General features: G+C 36.8%; 2 protein-coding genes across 2 annotated transcripts; both read right to left on the bottom strand.

The window, feature by feature from the left end:
- Positions 1 to 1898: 1898 nt before the first annotated feature.
- LOC111810814 (calcineurin B-like protein 3) lies at positions 1899 to 6573 on the bottom strand. Its single transcript, XM_023697618.1, has 10 exons — positions 6440 to 6573; positions 4184 to 4254; positions 3950 to 4095; positions 3632 to 3714; positions 3389 to 3448; positions 3172 to 3280; positions 2984 to 3036; positions 2814 to 2894; positions 2560 to 2672; positions 1899 to 2339 (listed from the first exon to the last, which is right to left on the bottom strand). Exons 3-10 carry the CDS (start codon positions 4062 to 4064, stop codon positions 2282 to 2284), a joined length of 672 nt encoding a protein of 223 aa, XP_023553386.1. The 5' UTR covers positions 4065 to 4095; positions 4184 to 4254; positions 6440 to 6573; the 3' UTR covers positions 1899 to 2281.
- Positions 6574 to 10448: 3875 nt separating this feature from the next.
- Positions 10449 to 13455, bottom strand: LOC111810773 (heat shock cognate protein 80-like). Its single transcript, XM_023697556.1, has 3 exons — positions 13231 to 13455; positions 12602 to 12743; positions 10449 to 12518 (listed from the first exon to the last, which is right to left on the bottom strand). The coding sequence occupies exons 1-3, from the start codon at positions 13351 to 13353 to the stop codon at positions 10681 to 10683; spliced, it is 2103 nt and encodes a 700-aa protein (XP_023553324.1). The 5' UTR covers positions 13354 to 13455; the 3' UTR covers positions 10449 to 10680.
- Positions 13456 to 21680: the final 8225 nt, after the last annotated feature.

Here is a 21680-nt window from a genome sequence, read left to right as displayed (position 1 = left end):
CTACATTTTTTTTTTTTTTTGCGGAGGGTTTGTGAAAACAATACATTTAACACTACATTTTTTTTTTGTGACAAATCTTTAATTATGGATGGAAATTCTTGTTTTTATCCTCACAAAAATTAATGAAAAATTTTGTGAAATAGGATATGAAGATGGAAAGAAGATGGAAAAAGGTCTTGCCTTGAAATAGGATATGAAGATGGAAAGAAGATGGAAAAAGGTCTTGCCTTGTACACATCTCTACGTTATTGAATTTAAGGTTGTACTTCTTCACTTTTCGCTTTTTACATCTAGTTTGGTCTTAGCATACGTTCACTTTTCGCTTTTTACATCTAGTTTGGTCTTAGCATACGGAGACTCTTCACAGCATACGTTCACTTTTCGCTTTTTACATCTAGTTTGGTCTTAGCATACGGAGACTCTTCACAGCATACGTTCACTTTTCGCTTTTTACATCTAGTTTGGTCTTAGCATACGGAGACTCTTCACAGCATACGTTCACTTTTCGCTTTTTACATCTAGTTTGGTCTTAGCATACGGAGACTCTTCACAGCATACGTTCACTTTTCGCTTTTTACATCTAGTTTGGTCTTAGCATACGGAGACTCTTCACAGCATACGTTCACTTTTCGCTTTTTACATCTAGTTTGGTCTTAGCATACGGAGACTCTTCACATTTCATGCCCTCCATTATCTCCCAAGTATAAGTTTTTTACATCTAGTTTAGTCTTAGCATACGTTCACTTTTCGCTTTTTACATCGCTTTTTACATCTAGTTTGGTCTTAGCATACGGAGACTTCGCTTTTTACATCTAGTTTGGTCTTAACATACGGAGACTCTTCACATTTCATGCCCTAGCATACGGAGACTCTTCACATTTCATGCCCTAGCATACGGAGACTCTTCACATTTCATGCCCTCCATTATCTCCCAAGTATAAGGCTCTAAGCCTAACTTCCTACACATTTCTCAACTATAATTGAGTTAGGGTTCGTTTGGATTATATATTTTACGATTCTATCTTAGCGAGAACGTGTTAATGTAGTAGGAAAATTGTCATCCTGAGTGGATTTTAAGAGCTAGTTTCAGATGGTAGGCATGTCTATATAGACTTAATATTTACAATAATCAAACTTTTTCTAACCTGAACAAAAAATACAAAGACAAGCACAAATGAACAAATTCAATGAAAGCCATGACCTTAGCGAATTTAGTTACTATCAAAATTTTCAATCTGAACTCCCACTAGAATCAGGGTCGAGATCTAAACCAAAAAATTTAAAAATGACGAATTTGCCAAATTCTTGCTTACTATTCGTTTCTTTAATACCGATGAATCTCAACTAGGTTTCATCAATACCAATGCAAACTTCTCGACATAAAAAATTACTTCGACACAATTCAAAATCGACTCACTGGAGGAGTAGAAAACAAAAGGAAAATATAACTTTCGAGGAAGGAAGGTGAGAAATTTGAATTTTGCACAAATGTCTTTTCACATTTCATGGGGTAAAAAAAGAGGCCATTTTCCCAAAAGGAAAGCAAAATGAACAATATTTTTCCCCCATACATGGAAGGTGGAAAAGGGAGAATACATAAGCATCCAAGAGGAGCCTTGGATCCCAAGAGCGGGCAATAAGGCAATAGCATGAGCATTCACTTTCAAGGACTTGCCCAAACGCCCTCTCTTGGGATCCAAAATGATCTTAATAAATCCCTGCACCCACAACAAGAAGGGAAGAACCCACCTTTGAAGATCGAAGCTGATTCCCTTGGCGTCATCAAGCTTCCTCAATGGAACATTTTGGTGCCTGTTTGAACATAACTTATCCAAAACACTGAGTATTTATGCCCCCATCCATATTGACATAAACAGGACACACTCAGTTGGTACCAATTACGATCAATCAACAACTGGAAATTGAAAGGCGACAAATATCACATCACATCAATATCACTATTAATATTGAATTTGAAAGAAGAAAACAAATGATGACTGCTGATGAAACATTGAATACTTTCTAGATGAGGGATTAGCTTCATCAGCCTATGCTCAAACTCAGCCAAGAATGCAAACAAAAGCAACCAGAGTTCTGCTTGTCTAGTGCTTAAAACACAAAAGTTCAGTCACTGAAGAAACTAGACCGAAAATGACCAAAGGAGCAACCCATGCGAAGTGAAAATTCAATATTAGCCCCTCCTCTGAGAAGTGGCCAACAGCATTTACAGTTGGGCAAACCATGATCCAATAAGATCACGAACACGATCACAGTCACAACTTCAGGTATCGTCGACTTGTGAATGGAAGACAAAGCTTGGGAAAGTTGTGGTGATGTCCCTGCCCAGAAACAACGCCCAGCTTATATAACACATAGCAAGTGCCAATAAGTTCAGTTATAGTTCACTTTATGAGACCGTGTCTTTTTACGACAAAACAGGATATGTGACAGAGTTCTCTTTCGTTTTTCCCAACGACGTTACACAAAAACAAACAAGCACTGACTTAAGGTATATGATTATGATTTTCCAATGTTTCAGTTCAACAAAAATGGACTTACTTGAGATATTGAAGGGTCATGTTCTTTAAGAGAGATGGATGTCGCGAAACAAGGTTTCTCCACTCTTCCTTGTCAATCTTTCCGTCATGTTTTGTATCAGCTTCCTCAAAGGTCTAAAACATACTCCAAGGTTTAGAAGTATTAATAAAATTAAAATTTTCTATGCATACAATACAAAAGCACATAAATAATCTCGAATAAGACCTCTAAGTAAATTCATCAAACTTTTGAGAGCTAAACGGATAGAGGAGTACCTTATCAATTATACTCTCAATAACATCATCCGAAAGATTCATACCAGATTCTGCAAGGGTAGCCACAACCATTTGCTTCACCTAAGTACAACAAAAAAACCAACTCTGTAGTAGGAAAGTTGGGATAAAAAACCGGAAACCTAACTTCATCACTAGGAAGAAAGTATTACCTCTTGTCTCTCAATAAAACCTTGCTGCTTAAGATCGTACAATTGAAAAGAAACTGAAAACATGGCATTATAAGGTAAAGGCAAAAGGATTTAGTTAGACATAAGGGTTCCAATCATAGTATAAACGTCTTAACAACCAGCATGACAACTGCTCCAGATATTTTATCATTTTACTATACATAACGTACATTCAACTTTATCATCAATTGGGGCATTTGGATGAAATACAGATAACGCACGAGCAAATTCTTCGAAGCCTAATATTCCATTGTGTTTTGTATCAAATAAGTCAAACACCTACAATAAAAGCAAAAAAGTATAAGAAGTTTATACAAGAGATATTGGTAAAAAAAATGAGTTAATAAATCTAGTCCATGCAACAGAAAAGGCAATATCAAAAAGTACCCTGTCAGCAAATAAGCTTTCTTTTTTATTCGTCTTGAACAATGCCAGTTGAAACTCCTCCTATAGCATAAAAGTACAACAAACAACTTCAAGAAAGAACCAACGAAAATCAGCAAATACAAACGTACAAGGATTAATATATTGTATGAAGAAAGGATGTCAGGTCCAAAATATGGTAAAATTTTTGCATAAGCTACAAATCTTAATATCCCTAACCAATGGCAGAAAAGGATGCATATATACCTTGTTGATCAGGCCATCATCAATCACGGCACTGCTTATCTTCTTGAAGAGTTCATATAGTGCCTCTATTTCACTTACACTGACTGCATGTTGTAGAAAACTAGCATCATTTAATAAAATTTACGGTTTTTGTTTCTGAAAAGATAACAGATGACTAGAGTTGTATCACACTTCATTTTGGTAGCCCAATTCATTATGGTCACCAACTTCCAATTTTAGTTTTAGGTTCACTGGACATCAAGTAGATGTGACAATATGAATTGTGTGCATTTCAGAGGTATAAATCGACAATGGAAGGAATGAAAATTAAAAACATACACACAGTCTCCCTCGCAAGAAGTTCAGGATCGTCGAGACCTCTTGATTGCTTATACAATTCAAGATCACAACATCTTACTAGGGAAGCAAAAAATCCCCCTATGCACTGCAACATGATATCGCTTGATAATCAAAACACTCCATGCCTGATTAATAGAAGTTGTATATAAGAGTTTCTTCTCAGTGATATCAGAAAATTAATAGAAAAAAAATGCATGGAAAGAGAGTATGAACCTTTTAACCATTCTCTGCTTCTAATGACTCACTCAAATGCCAAAACTTCACATAACAACAGGAAACCTATTCTGGTTAAGACAATATTTTGAGTACATTAGGAATTAATAGAACAAACGGTAACAAGTGAAGTACAAAAATATTTTCTGGAGAAGGAATAGATGGCTCAAGTAGCTTTTCAATGTTACATAACAGCAAGAACAGATAATAACGTCAATAACTAACAAAATAAAAACTAGCATCAACTGGATGCTTAACGACTTCCCAACCCAAACTTCCTCCTTGACTATCCCTGCATTAACATCTTCTTCTTTTTTCTTTTATTTTAATGTCACAATAATTTGATTATCCTTGCATCAAATTGTTTCTTATCAAAAAAAAAATCCTTACATCCAAAAGGCGTTTTCGAGGTGGATGCATCAGGCTGGTGCTTTTCAAGGTGGCTCTATCAAGTAAGATGATCATGTCTAGGTGCTTCATGAGTTTCATGTTATTTAATACAAAAGTAATTATAAATTCTCCATTTCCAACTTGTATCAAGTATTAGCCAGTAACAGAGAAGCATAGACATGGCATGGGACACAAACAAGGCACAATCACAATGAAATGTCATTGTCTAATGAACTAGGACATGGAAACAGCCATGACACATTTACAACAATATCTTTTAGAATATGCCAGACAATATTAAAAAACTTTTCACAGCTTATAAAAAAAATTATGTCAATAATGCTTATGCACTTATATGCTTCTCTTCTGCTATCAAAATTTATAATTTCTCTTACTTTTTATGTCCCTTAATATTATTTCTATTTTCTAGATTAACACTTCAGTTCAAGTGTTCAGAAATTATTTGACATTCATTGTCGAGTGTCAGCCAACAGTCACCTAACACATCCACATTCGAGTATTTGACAAATGTCTATTGTGCTTAATAAGTACAAGTATCAATAGTTTCAGTACATATCAAACATGAGGACGGTGCCCAAACTAACGTATACATGCTCCATACAGCTTGAAATGTAGCTAAACAAATAGGCTAATCAACCAGTTTAAATAGGCACAACAAGTAAGCTTTAAGAACTAAACAAAACTCAGTAAATAGTTAGTAAGATACCTGTTAGTCCTTATATAAAATTAGTTTTAAAAAAGAAATCTAAATGGAGAAATAAAGGGATATCGTAATTTCAAATTTCCTCGTGGATAAGATAAAACTGAAATAGTCATAAAAGAACAAACTGCAAGATAGTATTTGGAGAAAAAAGGAAGAAATAATACATAACGCGCAAATTCGATTGGTGTTTAGCTACATAAGAATTCTGTAAAGATGCAACACTTATAATCGGGGAAGCAAGCTGCATATTCCAAAAAGAGCTTCCAAGCATTCAACTGACAAAGAAAATATTCACAACATGCACTGATAAACATACATGTATAATACACATAAGTGTCCCTGTCCTAGAATCCCGAAAAGGAGATCCGATGTGTTTTTAGGTAAACTGATGAGAAACCAATTTATAATCTTCAATGAAATGCGAAAATACCATAGTTAAACTATGTCTAATCTCCTGAACAAATCCAATATAAGCCAAAAATCTATTTGCTACATCTAGAACAGAACTAGATTATAGTCATTAGACAATGATGATGGGAGTTACAGAATTATGGTGATGCATTTCTTGCAGAATCTTTCTACCACATAATCATTAAAAAATAAAAAACGTTGTTCCCAGATCAGAACATTCTCTGAAGAACATATCAATTCGAAAAAAAAAAGTGATACCAACTCTACTTCCACACATCGAAGTTTTTTGGGAACGCGGAAAACCTTCCTAAGGCGCTCTAGTCACCACAAGCATTGCCATGACCAATTAGAGAGTTGAATTTGAATATAACAAAAGAAAAATAGCCACCGAAATTTCCAACCAATGGGAAAGAACCCATAGAAAATTAGCATAACAACTTCCTAAAGAAAAAGAGGCACAACAGCCATCACAAAATCCCTCCCAACCACAGATCTCTAAATCGGAAACAGATCCAGTCGCGCAATTAATCGTTATAGGTCCCACCAAACAACAGATTTCAAATTCCAAACATTCGATTACACAAACACAAAATTCGGAAACGATCTGGTGAAGATAAAACGCAATTCAATTGAAACTGATGAAGCTTCCACACAGCAACAAAATCCAGTAATCATATTGTGTTACAAATTTATCCATAAAAACAAAGAAATTAAAATCAACCGTAGTATACCGTATAAGGAGAGGGGACGACGATGGAAGCGAGGTTGTTCCGGTGAGGTGATGCGGTGGCTGTCGACGAAGAAGAGCGAAGGTAACAAATCCAGAGAGAGAGAGAGATGAAGAAACGTTCTTATAGCCAAAAGATACGAACGGAAAACCAAACCAAAAACAATAATTTGGTTTATTTATTTATTTATTTATTATTTTTTTTTTCTCGAAGAAATAAATAATAAATAAATAAATAAACATAAATATTATGATGTTTTGTAGCGTGGCGATGAGATGGGAAGGGTATGCCCATAACCTTGGAGTTGGGATGATAAGACCCACACAAAAACGACATCGTTTTCATTGGCTTCTATTTGTTCCATTTTTTATTTTCTTTCTATATAGTAATTTTTCAAATAAAAGTTTTAATGAATTAAAACTAATTTGTGAAATATGTAAATTTTAAAATATAATTTCGTCATATAGTTTTTAAAATTCAAGTCATTTCGTCACGTTTTTTAATTATTCCTCTGAAAATTTATCAAAACGATCGACAATTTGATCAATTCAGGCTACTTAACTAAAATCGTAAAAATTTGGTTGAGTTATTATTATTATATTTTCTATTTGGATGAATTTTTAGAAAAAAATAAAAAAAAAATTCAGTGTTTCCTTGAATTTTAAAACGTTTTATTAATATCTTTCAATTTTTTTAAAAAAAATTCAAAAATACTTTTACCGCTAGAACTATATTTAAAAAATACTCATAAAATTAATTTTTTTTATAAATATTTTTAAAAAATTTAGGGTATTTTTAGAATTTTATATGTGGAATAGAAAAATTAATAAAATAGAGGATAAAATTGTTAAAGGCATTATTTGGGTAGTGAAAAAATGGTTAGGAATTATCATTCAATGCTTTTATCTCTTAATGTATAAGAAAAATGATAGTAGCTAGGGATAATAATTGGGAAAATTATTTCATTAAGATATTATTTTGAAGAAATAATTAAAGCTACGAATATGACGGTAAAATCATTTATTATATGTATTACTCACGGAATCAAGTTGGAGATTTAAGTATCTTGATATAAATTCACCGTTCGTAGAATGGCTTAGATCGTTGAATTTTATATTCACAATCTTACCAAGATTAATATCAATCTTAAAGTTGAATGAAGTATTTGAGATTTTTTAGTATTAGTATCAACACGAGTTATTGATTTCAACAAATACAAGGAGCTTGAGCTGTGAACCTGTTCTTAAGATTATGGATATAATTACTTAGTAGAGTTGAGGTGGACTAAGCACGACACACATAAGTTATTAGACCAAGATTTCACACACGTTAATGTTTTTTTTTTTTTTCAAAAACAAAAATCGATTAAAGGAGGGTAATGTTTCAGAGATTTTCTCGTTATGTATTGTTTTTGGACTCACTAGTGCTCACGTTTGGTTTTTATAAGTGAGATGTTCAAGGAATTTTCTACGCTGGTTTATAGTATTGTGTATACTGATCATAGAAGGTTAATAAAAGATTAATAAAAGTATTTTAAATAATTTGACGAATTTTATGTAGCATGTTCTATAGCAAATTGTGTGTGAATCTTAAATGAAAAAAAGTTCTCTGAGGTGGTAACCCTTTTAAGGAAATATAATAACAACGGGCTTTTCGAGGAACTCAAGCCACATACCGTTACTCACTAAAGTGGGAATAAGTAAAAATGCGTAAGATTTAAAACTTTTAAACGTGCATGCACATAAAGATGTTTTGAAATACAGCACAAACTGATGACCCACACAATATACACACAAAAAAACATGACACACGTAATTCGTAAAATGTAGAAAAACATATTAATGGGGTACACGACACCGATCAAGCCCAAAACTCCATAGCCCCTAGCTCGTGTGCACCTCCGTTTTGTCCCCTGCATCATGTCTCATCTAAAAGAAAGTCAAGGTAGTAGGGGTTGTTGGATGATAGAAGTCCCACATCGGCTAATTTAGGGAGTGAGCATGGGTTTATAAGTGAGGAATACTAACTCAATTGGTATGAGGCATTTTGGGGAAACCCAAATCAAAGCCATGAGAGCTTATGCTCAAAGTGGATAATATCATACCACTGTGGAGAGTTGTGTTCATGTAACAGGGGTGAGCTTGTGTTCATGTAACAGGGGTGAGCATATAAAATACACTCAGTAAGTAGCTTGCGGGTAGTTCATAGTTCGTTATCAAGTTTTATTTATTTTAGTTAACTAGTTTGGTATCTTATCAAATATTTTAAGTTCTATAAGTCTCTTGGTTAGTCATTTATGCTAGTCTCACATCATCATCATATCTCTAAGTCTTCGAGTCGCGTTCTTAGTGCTCAATGTTCATGCATTCTAGGATGACCAATTCTCAAGTATACTACTGTAGATCCTCGCCACTCATGACAAGTTCACTTAAACGAACTAACCGTCAAACTTCTCAACAATAAATAGACCAATTTTATAGTTATTCGAACCTTGCCACTCATGACATGTTCACTAATAGGATATTAACGGGCAAACTTCCTAGAATCCCCCATGAGTACCATCAACAATAACATAGGTCAGTTCTATAGTTCTTCGGACCCTTGACATCAAGTCAGGTATACGACTATGTGTTAGTTGGTGAACCCCTAATCGTCCCCGTATAACCACTAACATCCCAACATATGTAATAGAGACATAGCATAGTAATCTAAACATGAAAACCTCGTCATAAATTTAAATTCATAATACAATGAGTACACATTTAGTGTCATCTCAAGCTCATCCTATGCTCAAACCTTTAATGCTTTATATCATACTAAAGTCATGTGTGCATCATAATGTTTAACCTACTCTTACATATGTTAAACCAACTCATTTCAGGTTCAAATTTCTTTGATATGCTTATTATATCACACTCTCATGCATACTACGAGCATAGCTAAATCCAAAGTTTCAAGGTGCCACTTACTTGAAAAGTGTCTGCCACTTACTTGAAAAGTGTCTTCTTATATCATACTCTCCTGCATAGCTAAATCTAAAGTTCCAAGGTGTCATTTAATAGGTCGAACTGGCCCTGCTTGGTTCCCCCAACCCATGAAGGGTAGGGGGCGATTCTAACGGTAGAAGCTCTCAAAACCCATGAACGTACCTAACAACTAAAATCGAGTCAACCCATAAAGGATAGGAGGGGACGAATCTAACTATAGAAGCTCTCAAAACCCATGAACGTACTGGTTGTTTTCGTTCGAAATTGACTGTCGAACACCCCTCGATCTAGAACTCCAGTTCTCTTATAGGGAGCATGGGTTTTGGTCTCCAACCTCCGGTGCTTCTCCCTTGAGACAAATTCGAATCCCTTATTCCTTTTCCTCAACCGGCAAGCTGCCTATAATCAACTCTCACCCCCTTCTATTCACGCGTGGTCTCGATGAAGGATTGGACGGAGGTCTTTCGTCGCCTGCTCTCTACATGCTGCCGATGAGCAGTGTACAACGCGCCTGTCGTTCCCCTCTTTCCTTCTTGTTTTTTTTTTTTTTTTTTTTTTTTTTTTTTTTTTTTTTTTTTTTTTTTTTTTNTTATTTACTCATTCGTATTTCCTTCATATAACAGTCCATGACTCGAAGAGAGTCATTGTTACTGTGCTACGGTGCTACGGTCCATGACTGGGAAGAGTCATTGTTACTGTACTACGGTCCACGACTCGGAAGAGTCATTGTTTCTGTACTACAGTCCATGACACAAAGAAACGCGACAGTCCATGATTCAAAGAACAGAGTCATTACAATATTAAAACAAAAAAGGTCTTGTTATCAAACGGAAGAGACAGTACGGCATATAATTAAACCTAACCAATACCAACAGTTTAATTTCTCATATTTCAAACTTGGGTAGTAGTCGTAATAGCTTCCACTTTACGGGATAATCGATTTTTATCTCAAAGTGCATCCACATTTCCTAAACGACAGCAGACACACAATCCATGCCGTGCTTGTGTGCATACATATATGCATGTAAAGGAGAATTAGGAAAGTGCTTTCTTCAACTCTCATGTCTATGAAGTTATTCTCAAACAGAAGGGTCTGAATCAGTAAACATCTTTCGAATATGATATCCATTAGAATTACCACAAAACTTGGGGGGAAACGAAGTTAAAAGTAATAAGAAAAAACACAGTCACCTAAGAACGCAGTGAAGTGAGAACAGCCTTAAAACAAGATGCTTACTAGTTTGTTTGAACTTCAAATTAATCAACTTCCTCCATCTTGCTACCCTCCTCAGCATCTGCCTCAGCATCTTCTAGAGGAGGCATCTCGGAATCCACCTCACCCTCTTCCTCGTCGATGCTTAATCCCAGCTTCAACATTCTGTGGATCCTGTTCCCGAACGTGTTCGGGTCGTCCAGGCTGAACCCAGAAGTGAGCAGGGAAGTCTCAAACAGGAGTAGAACAAGGTCCTTCACGGACTTGTCGTTCTTGTCCTCGTCAGACCTCTTCCTCAGCTCTTCTATGATCGGGTTCTCCGGGTTGATCTCCATTGTCTTCTTGCTAGACATGTACCCAGCCATGCTGTTGTCCTTCAACGCCTGAGCTTTCATGATTCTTTCCATGTTCGCTGTCCAACCGTATTCACCAGTTACCAAACAGCACGGCGAATCGACAACCCGGTCAGATACCACGACCTTCTCCACCTTGTCACCCAACACGTCCTTGATCACCTTGCAAAGACCCTCGAATTTCTCCTTCAAGCTTTCCTTCTTTTTCTTCTCATCTTCGCTTTCCTCGAGTTTCAGACCTTCTTTGGTTGCTGACACGAGCTTCTTCCCTTCAAATTCCTTCAGTTGACCGACTGCGTACTCATCGATTGAGTCGACCATGAACAGAACTTCGTAACCCTTCTTCTTGAGCTTTTCAAGGAAAGGAGAGTTCTCTACAGCTTTCTTGCTTTCACCAGTGATGTAAAAGATGTCATTCTGACCTTCCTTCATTCTGGTCACATAGTCCTTCAGGCTGGTCAACTCGTCACCACTTTTCGTGGAGTGGAAACGGAGAAGTTCGGCAAGCTTAGGCCTATTCTGAGAATCCTCGTGGATACCAAGCTTCAAGTTCTTGGAGAAGGACTCGTAGAACTTGTTGTAGTCTTCCTTGTTCTCAGCAATCTCAAAGAAGAGCTCAAGGCACTTCTTGACCAAGTTTTTGCGGATGACCTTCAGGATTTTGTTCTGCTGCAGCATTTCTCTGGAAATGTTGAGGGGAAGATCCTCAGAGTCGACTATGCCCTTCACGAAACCAAGGTACTCAGGAATCAACTCCTCACAGTTGTCCATGATAAACACACGTCTAACATACAACTTAATGTTGTTAGGCTTCTTCTTTGTGTCAAAGAGATCAAAAGGAGCCCTCTTGGGGACAAAGAGAACAGCCTTGAATTCCAATTGACCTTCCACTGAGAAGTGTTTTACAGCGAGGTGCTCTTCCCAGTCATTGGTAAGGCTCTTGTAGAAAGCAGCATATTCTTCCTTGGTAATCTCCTCTGGCTTCCTCATCCAGATGGGTTTCTGTTTGTTCACCAAAGACCACTCATGAGAAACCTCCTTGATCTTTTTCTTCTTCTTTTCTTCCTTCTCCTTCTCTTCATCGACTTCCTCAACCTTGCCTTCCTCGTCCTTCTTCTCCTCTTCATCCTCATCATCAGAGATTTCCTTCTCAGTGGTCTTCTCCACCCAGAGAGAAATTGGGTAGCTAATGAACTCGGAGTGCTTCTTAATCAAGTCCTTGAGACGACGTTCCTCAAGATATTCAAGTTGATCTTCCTTGAGATACAGGGTAATCTTTGTACCTCTGCCCAGATTCTCACCAGAGGTATCCCTGGTGACAGTGAATGAACCTCCAGCTTGGGACTCCCATACGTACTGCTCATCATCATTGTGCTTTGTGGTTACAATCACCTTTTCAGCTACAAGGTATGCTGAGTAGAACCCAACTCCAAACTGCCCAATCATGCTCACATCAGCACCAGCTGCAATGGCTTCCATGAATTCCTTGGTCCCAGATCTCGCAATGGTTCCAAGATTGTTCACCAAATCTGCATCAACATGATAGGGAAATGAGATACGAGTATCATATAGGCTAAAAGACGATTACACATAAGCCGTGGCAATCACTCACCAGCCTTGGTCATGCCAATACCACTGTCAATAATCGACAATGTATTGTTTGCCTTATCAGGAATGATGTGGATAAAGAGTTCAGGCTGGGCATCTAGCTTGCTCTTGTCGGTCAAGCTCTCGAACCGGATTTTATCTAGAGCCTGAAATTAAGTTTGAAATTATTAATTTCAAAACTTCAATTAGGGAAATTTCTATCTTCATAATCCAAGAAAGTATATAATGTTACATGATTCCATGAAAAAAAAAATATATTCACACGACTACCGAACAAGACTATGTCAATTCACTTGATACAAAGAAAACTTGTTCAAATTGTAAATCATGATGCAAGTAAAATCCCAAAAGCTAACAATCGACCAATTTTAGATCGATAAACCAACTAAAATTACGATCTCTTATAATTCACAGAGTATGTCTAGAAAAACATCGTCAGAAGCCACAAATCAGAACACAACCTACCAAGTTTGGATCAAATAAATGTAAAAGAAAATGGAGTTAAATCAAACTTCACAATCGAGAAGAATGCACATACGACAGAAGAAAAACAAAAAGGAAACAATTAACTCCTATAACAGCAGATACGAAGAAGATCAAAGAAAAAGTGAAAGAAAAGAAAAGGAGACATACATCAGAGGAGTTGCTAATAAGTTCCCGAAGGAAGATCTCCTTATTGCTGTAAAAGGTGTTGATAATCAGACTGAGAAGCTGATTAATCTCGGCCTGAAAAGCGAACGTTTCAGCATCCGCCATTGTTGAAGACAACGAACGAAGTTAATCGAAGACCAGCAATAGAGGAAATGGAAACGGAGGAAGCTTCGAGAGAGCAATTCCAGATCTATGGAGGAACCGCAGGGTTATATAGAAGAAGGGATTTCTACTAGGGTTTCTAGAACCTTCTATCAGTTTGAAATTAATTACGATTATTACTTTTCTTTAATTAGAATATTATCGGATTACGTGGCTGGCTGTAATGAAAAATTCGAGAAAACGGGGTTTGGGAAAACCTAACCTGGGATTGGAGCAAGATAATCCGAATCCCAGCCATGGAAAGTCCGCAGCCAAACAAGCCTCTAACAATTAGTTAGGTTCTTTAATCCCAAAAGAAAATTATAAATTATAATGGATAATTTTATTTAAAATAATCCATATTAAATAATAATAAATCTAACTGTAAATTTTTTGAATTTAATTATTTCACGCAATTATTTAATTTTTCATTTTTAATAAAAGCATTTATTTACTCATTTTCAAACATTTAATTATTACCTTAGTTAAAAATGATTTTATAGTCCAAAAATAAATAATCATGAAATTAAATAAAAATAAAATAAATATACGAAATTTAATTAGTTCACGCAATTAATTAATTTTTTTATTTTTAATAAAAACATTTATTTACTCATTTTCAAACATTTAATTACAATCGAAAAAATTACTTTTCAAATAGAGTGATCCAAAAATAAATAATCATGAAATTAAATAAAAATAAAATAAAGGGTACCTAAATAAAATGTATATTTTAAATATAATAATAAATTTGAATGGGTCGTTTCAACTCATTCTAATTTATAGATTTTTTTTTTCAATAAAACTCGAATAAATTTATATATATAACTTGTCACAATCGCTTTTTTTTTTAATGACAGCAAATTTGCGATCGTGCGACACTCACATTGAAAAGAGCTCAGTCAATTCGTTCTTGCGTCACCTACGGCCATGCTCGAGCCTCTGACCTTGATTTTAAGAAGAAGGAGAGATTTTGGAAGTTATATTTTAAAATTAATAATAAATTCAAGTAGTCCAACGGTAGATTAAAAATAGGAGTGTTTGTTTGAAGGCGTTGGAGGAAACCCCCAATTTCTATCAAAACCCCTAATCCAAACACTTCCATTCAAATTCCCCACAGATCCAGAACGGATCGGACCGGAGAAATCCGCCATTGGAGTTTCCTCCGGCAGACGCAAATCCATACAATAAACAAAAAAGGAAAAGCCCTAATTCAGATTTCGCTCACAAATGGAACCGATCAGCGCGGAGCCAAAACAGGTAACGACGAATTGCAACTCGCCGACCTCGAAATCGGCGCAGCCGGAGTTGGAATTAGACGATCAGAAGAAGAACGCGCAGATGACGAGGTCGCCGAGCGCTAGATCGACCTGCCTCTGCTCTCCGACGACGCACGTTGGATCTTTCCGGTGCCGGCATCACCGAGGCACTGCCATCTCCCGCGGCGGCTCCGAGGGATCTAACCTCTCCGATCTGGCTCAGAAATCGGCGGCGGTGGAGGATTCAATGGAAGGTGAGTAGATTCATATGTTTGGGAGTGGTGTTGAGGTTTGTGGGGGGAAACTTCAATTGGTTTTCTGGTAAAACCGATTTTATGAATATTAAATGGAGAATTAACTGTACGGAAACCTTATAATAAAATAAACTTTAATCTTGCTGGCTTCATTTGTTACTTTTTGAATAAAACTAATACAAATACAAATAGCATCAAACAAAAATAATACAAAATTGAATGCATAGTCTCAGAATTGCGATGCCACCGTCGGCTGTCTTGCCTTTATTTGAAAATTAGAGTAACACGTGGTTAGAGTATTATAAGAAATACTAGTAATGACCATTATCTGGGTTATAATGCAAAGACATACAAATGCATGCATGAGACCTATCATAATATTCTATTTTCCTACTGCGGCTATCTGCGGCTATCCTAATCGGCAACATGGATGTGTAATTAATTTCCTACCCACGGTCCACATGTGCAAGTATGGACCTACCAGTCAGTTCACACACCTTCTGAGCCAATTTCTGGTCGGACGAGCATTTTTTGGGAGCTGTTGATGCAGGACATCGATTAGGATTAGCGACCATCACAGTACCACTATGTCAAACATAATGATTGTTTCTCTTCCTAGTAGCAGAAGTGTTTGTATGATTGAAGGAATATGGGTATTCCTTGCATGAGCACACAACAACGCATGAGGTCCCAATATTTTCCATTTTAATTATCCTTGATACAACCCCGCTAGTGTCTTCTTCATATCGTAACATTTTTCATATCATTTATCATAATATTTATCATGTCACTTATCATAGTATTCATGCATATGTCAAGATTGTATTTCATCTTAGTTTTCGTTTTGCAACTCCCGACGACACGAGGAGCAACTTACTCAAGTTTAGGGAGAACACTGGCTAAGGCCAACCAAGTAAGTTGCCTTACTATCGACATGATTATATTTGATGATTGACACGTGCCTCGTGGTTTTGCCCAGGTCATATATATTCAATATATGTGTGAATTGTTTCGGCATGATTATATTTGATGATTGACACGTGCCTCGTGGTTTTGCACGAGTCATATATATTCGATATGTGTGAATTGTTTATGAATCGATATGATTATGATATAATATGTATATGTTATGATATGTGAATGATATCCCCTTTGTTGCCTATAAACTATGTTGGCTTCCTGTGGCAATTGGTGGGTGCTTTGAGACCGACATTTTGACTGGGTTTGATGTTGCCTTTAGTGATGGAGGTGATGTTCTGTCGATGGAGGTCCTTTAGAATTTTATGATGATCCAATAGCTATAGCATCCTTCCATACAATGAAGAACGACATCGCTGTTGTTTGTTCTGCTGGAAATTCAGGACCATCTCCCATCTCTAGGCACGGTTGAAAATGTCGCACCATGGATGATAATCGTGGGAGCTAGCACAACTGACAGGCTTTTTACACTTATATGGTGCTCGGAGACAAGAGACACATTAAGGTACTCTTTTAAGAAACACAAACACCTTAATTTAATTTACATGTTTGTGTCTGATATTTGTTGGACACGTATTAACACTTGTTAACTCTAGATAATTATGTGCCCAACGATGTTTATATAAATTCTAGACACATATTGAACAATTATTAAGCATACTATGTATTGAAGGGGACATTGCAAATGTGGACAAAGGTTGTGTGACTACTCAAGCAGGTGTCGTTGGAATGATTCTTGCTAATGACGAGGAAGATGGGGATGGACTTGAGGCTAATGCGCACTTCCAACTTCCAATATAAACTACACTGTATGATGAATTTCTGCATCCAAGACTATGATGAATCTTTTAGCCATTTTCGATTCTATATCCACCTGTGATGGCGCAAAACGTTTCAACCTCATGAATTCTCTTGCATAAGCATCAACAAAACGTCCATTTTGTGTCAGGTGGGTGAACTCCTGTTGTCTTTGGAGCCGAGCTGTCTTCGGATAATACTGTTTTGAGAACACCTCTTTAAATCGAACCATGGTATTATACTTCCGTCTGGACTGAGAATTTCTATGTTATCTATCCACCATAATTCTACGTCCTTCTTTAGCATGAAACGACGCACATGATACATTCTGATCATCCGAACAGTTCATTAATAAGAAAATGGTCTTGATTGACGATAGTTATAACTGTGCTTCTGTTGGGTACCCGTTCCGCTAAAGGTACGCAGGTCATACCGCTTGAAATCTAGTAAATATCTTTGCTCTCTCGTAGATTGCGAGTTGTTGGCTTGCTGGGTGGCCACCATTGTTTGCATCATAGTCTGGAATGATTGTCATATCAGATTTTTCGTGGGGTCTATTCCAGCCGTGCCTATTCAAGTTATGGAGATTTTACGAGCTAGGCTCTCTCTACCTCTACCCCTTCCTCTAATAGGGTCGTCTCCTTCTTCGACATCATTTTCCACATCCTCCTGGGGACATGGTTCTAAAACCAACACATATTTTTTTTTAAGTCTACTATGCGCTAACATAAATCATACTATCGATAATGCAATCAACAATAATACAATTAACGATGTTATTTTCATTCATGAATTACGTTTAATAATGGCCAAAAAATAATACATAAGCAATCAATAACATTTTTTTTTTCTTATTTTATACATAACAGTGGGCTAAGAAACACGCCAAGCCTACCTTGAGCTCTGATACAGAATCTATAATCTAGAGCTCTTATACCAACGATAATGACCCTTATTTTCAACTAACCGTGCCCTATACTAACCTATGATCTACTAAAATAAATAAATATACCCTAGACAAGTTCCATGTCTTAGATGTGATGTCGTCCTTAAAACAATACAACAATGTCCTATACTAACCTATGATCTACTAAAATAAATAAATATACCCTAGGCAAGTTCCATGGTCTTAGATGTGATGTCGTCTTCATGTTGGTGACAACAAAAATTGAAGTGAGATTGAGAGGATGAGTGATTTGAGTGATTGAAAGTGATTGGTTGGGATTTTTGTGGATGAAATTGTATTCACCTCCTCCATCTCCGTAGTAACTAAATTCAAATTTCTATTATTAGCTTCAACACCCTCCCTCAAACTGAATTCTGCAGAAATCAGTTTAGGACTTCACTTCATTTTGCACATCCCCATCTTTCTTCTAAGCTTCTCAAACAATAGTTGTTTCAAGGGCTTTGTGAATAGATCTGCGATTTGTTCATCACTTCGGCAAAAGTTGAGTTCAATAATGCCTTCTTTACACAAATCACTTAAGAAATGAAATCGAACATCGATGTGCTTACTCCTTCCATGAAACACAAGATTTTTAGACAACTTAATAGTTGACATATTATCACAAAATATAACCGTCGTACCTGGTTGCTTCTGATTAAGAATTTCAAGCATTTTTCTTAACCAAATTGCTTGGCACGAGCATGCTGCTGCTGCCACAAATTCTGCTTCTGTAGTTGAGAGTGTTACAATAGGTTGCTTTTTTGAAGATCAGCAAATAGCTCCTGAACTCATCATGAAAATACTTTCTGAAGTACTTTTACGATCATCTATATCACATGCATAGTCGCTATCTGTATAGCCAACCATCTTCGGATCATCTTCTTTCTTGTAGTATACCCCCAAATCAAAAGTTCCTCTCACATAACGAAGTATCCTTCTTGCTGCATTGAGATGTTTTTCCGTTGGATACTCCATGTAACGACTTATCATACTAACCGCATACATGATGTCTGGTCTTGTTGAAGTTAGGTACATCAAACATCCCACAATTTGTTTGAAGTACCTATTATCAACCTCTCGCCCTTCAATATCCTTGTGCAACTTCAAACCCAATTCTGATGGAGTTTCAAATGTGCGCTCATCCAATTTAAATCTTTCAAGTAATTCTTGAGCATATTTCTTCTGATAGATAAAGTTACCTGCGGGAGTTTGAGTAACTTCTACTCCAAGAAAATATCTCATCAAACCAAGATCTGTCATTTCAAATTCCTTCATCATGCTCTTCTTAAAATATTAAAAAATTTCTTCATTATTGCCAGTAAATATTAAATCATCAACATATAAGCAAATAATGATAATGTTACCTCCTTTTTCAGTTTTCACATACAACGTATGTTCATACGGGCATTTAGTGAATCCCATCTTTTCAAAATGAGAATCAATGCGACTGTACCATGTCCTCGGAGTTTGTTTCAAACCGTACAAAGCTTTCTTCAACTTGTATACTTTTTCCTCTTTGCCTTTTTGAACAAAACCTTCTGGTTGCTCCACCTCTTCTTGAAGCTCTCCATGTAAGAAGGCCGATTTCACATCAAGTTGATAAATAGGCCAAGATTTCTGTGCTGCAATAGAAATTATGAGCCTGATAGTATCTTGACGTGCCACTGGTGCAAATACCTCCTTGTAATCAATTCCATACTTCTGATTGTATCCTTTTGCAATGAGTCACGCCTTGTACTTATCCGCCTTGTACTTCTGATTGTATCCTACAGGAATCTGATGATTCACAGTGATCTTTTCTTCCCATGTCCAAGTCTTCTTTTCGTCAAAGACTACATCACGACTTACCACCACCTTTTTTGTCAAAGGATCATAGAGCTTGTACGCCTTAGAGGTCTCGCTTACTCCAAGGAACACACACTTCAAACTCTTGTCCTCAAGTTTCTTCCTTTTCTCATCAGGAACGTGTGCATATGTTATGCACCCAAAAATTCTAAAGTGGTCTACTGCAGGTTTTCTTCTGCTCCATGCTTCTTGTGGAGTCATATCTCTAACAGAAAAAGTAGGGCTCCGGTTGAGAATGTGAACGGACCACACGACAGCTTCTGGCCAGCATTCCTTCGGGACTTCTCCTTTATTTAGTAAACTTCGAACCATGTTGAGAATGATCCTGTTTTTCCTTTCGGCCACACTATTTTGTTGTAGTGTATATGCTGTTGTTAACTGCCTCCTTATGCCCTTCTCTTCACAAAATTTAATAAACTCGTTTGAGTAGAACTCTCCACCTCTGTCAGTTCTTAAAGCCTGGACTCTTCTTCCAGTTTCCGTCTTCATAGTAGCACAATTTTTTTTGAAGCAATCAAAGGCTTCTGATTTGGCGTGCAAGAAATAAATCTATATTTTTCGACTAAAATCATCGATGAGGGTCATGAAATATTTCTTGTTACCATTTGATGCTGGAGAGATGGGACCACATATGTCTGAATGAATCAACTCCNTGTTAACTGCCTCCTTATGCCCTTCTCTTCACAAAATTTAATAAACTCGTTTGAGTAGAACTCTCCACCTCTGTCAGTTCTTAAAGCCTGGACTCTTCTTCCAGTTTCCGTCTTCATAGTAGCACAATTTTTTTTGAAGCAATCAAAGGCTTCTGATTTGGCGTGCAAGAAATAAATCTATATTTTTCGACTAAAATCATCGATGAGGGTCATGAAATATTTCTTGTTACCATTTGATGCTGGAGAGATGGGACCACATATGTCTGAATGAATCAACTCCAAAATTGCTCGAGCTTTTCTTGATTTTTCAGATGGAAAATAATTTCTTTCATGTTTTGCTACTACATAGCTCTCGCAAATTTCTGTTGGAGGAGTAATATCTGGCAACCCAGTTACCATCTTCTTTGAAGACAACGTCTTTAATCCTTTGAAGTGTAGATGACCATACCTAAAATGCCAAAGCCAGGTGGAATCTTCTTTTTTCACCATCAAACTTTTGGCAACGATATTTAACATCAGGATATAGACGGTTGGTGGTCATCTTCATCTTAGCAATCGATCCTCTTTTGGAGTCATAATCTCACATTCATCATTTTGGAATGTGATCACATACCCCTTTTCTTGTAACTGACTGATACTAAGTAAGTTAGCCTTCAGATCAGGAATGTAGAATACATTAGAAATAGACCCTACAAAGCCATTTCTAGTCTTGATATCTACGGTTTCTTTCCCCATCACTTGGATAGTTGAATTGTTGCCAAGAGAAACCGTAGTATGAAAATTTTCATCCAGAGTTGAGAAGAATTCCTTACAACCTGTCATATGGTTGCTGCATCCAGAGTCTACGACTCATACGCCTTGATTTGCAACCTTCATAGCATGAAATGACATTAACAATGTTTCTTCTTCTCTTCTCTCCACAAAATTGGATTGATCTCTTTTCTCCTTTTGGAGCCTGGTATAGCATTCATTTTTGTAATGTTCAAGGCGTCCATATCTGCAGCATTCCACCTTGGACTTGTCAAAGTATCTCTTGCCTTTGTTGTCATAATCGTTTCTGACTAGATCTGCTGACCTGCCAACATCTCCACTTCTATCTCGACTGCCTCTCCCACGCTCTCTGCCTCTTCTATGCCTTCTACCTCTAGGGCTTGAAGTTTCACATGGTGTGGATATCTTTAAGGCGGTTAAAATGTCATCACTAGCCCAATAGGATTAAGCCCAACCATTGTATGATTAATTATATGTAGGAAAATGTAGGAAAATGATTTAGGGATTTTAGGAATAAAGTTAGGAATACCCCTCCACTCTACCTAGTTCATCATCCCAAGAAATACCAAGCAACACAAAGTAGTGGTTTCTACAAAGTGTCTTGTACTCTCTTCTCGATTGGTCTTACTAAAGTGTGCGAGTGTTTCCCACAGAGTTGTGTTCAACAGTCATCTCCTCTATTGTCTTGTACGATTGAGTCTCTGTTCATGTACTAACAGGGAGCTTTGGAGTTCATCTATTTGCATCTCTTCGACATTGTTTGCTTCTTCGATAGAACATACAATGT

The sequence above is a fragment of the Cucurbita pepo genome, chromosome LG14 (assembly GCF_002806865.2).
Source record: "Cucurbita pepo subsp. pepo cultivar mu-cu-16 chromosome LG14, ASM280686v2, whole genome shotgun sequence".
NCBI classification, from domain to species: domain Eukaryota; kingdom Viridiplantae; phylum Streptophyta; class Magnoliopsida; order Cucurbitales; family Cucurbitaceae; genus Cucurbita; species Cucurbita pepo.
Note: the sequence above shows the minus strand (reverse complement) of the source record. Positions and strands in the feature narration are given on the sequence as shown.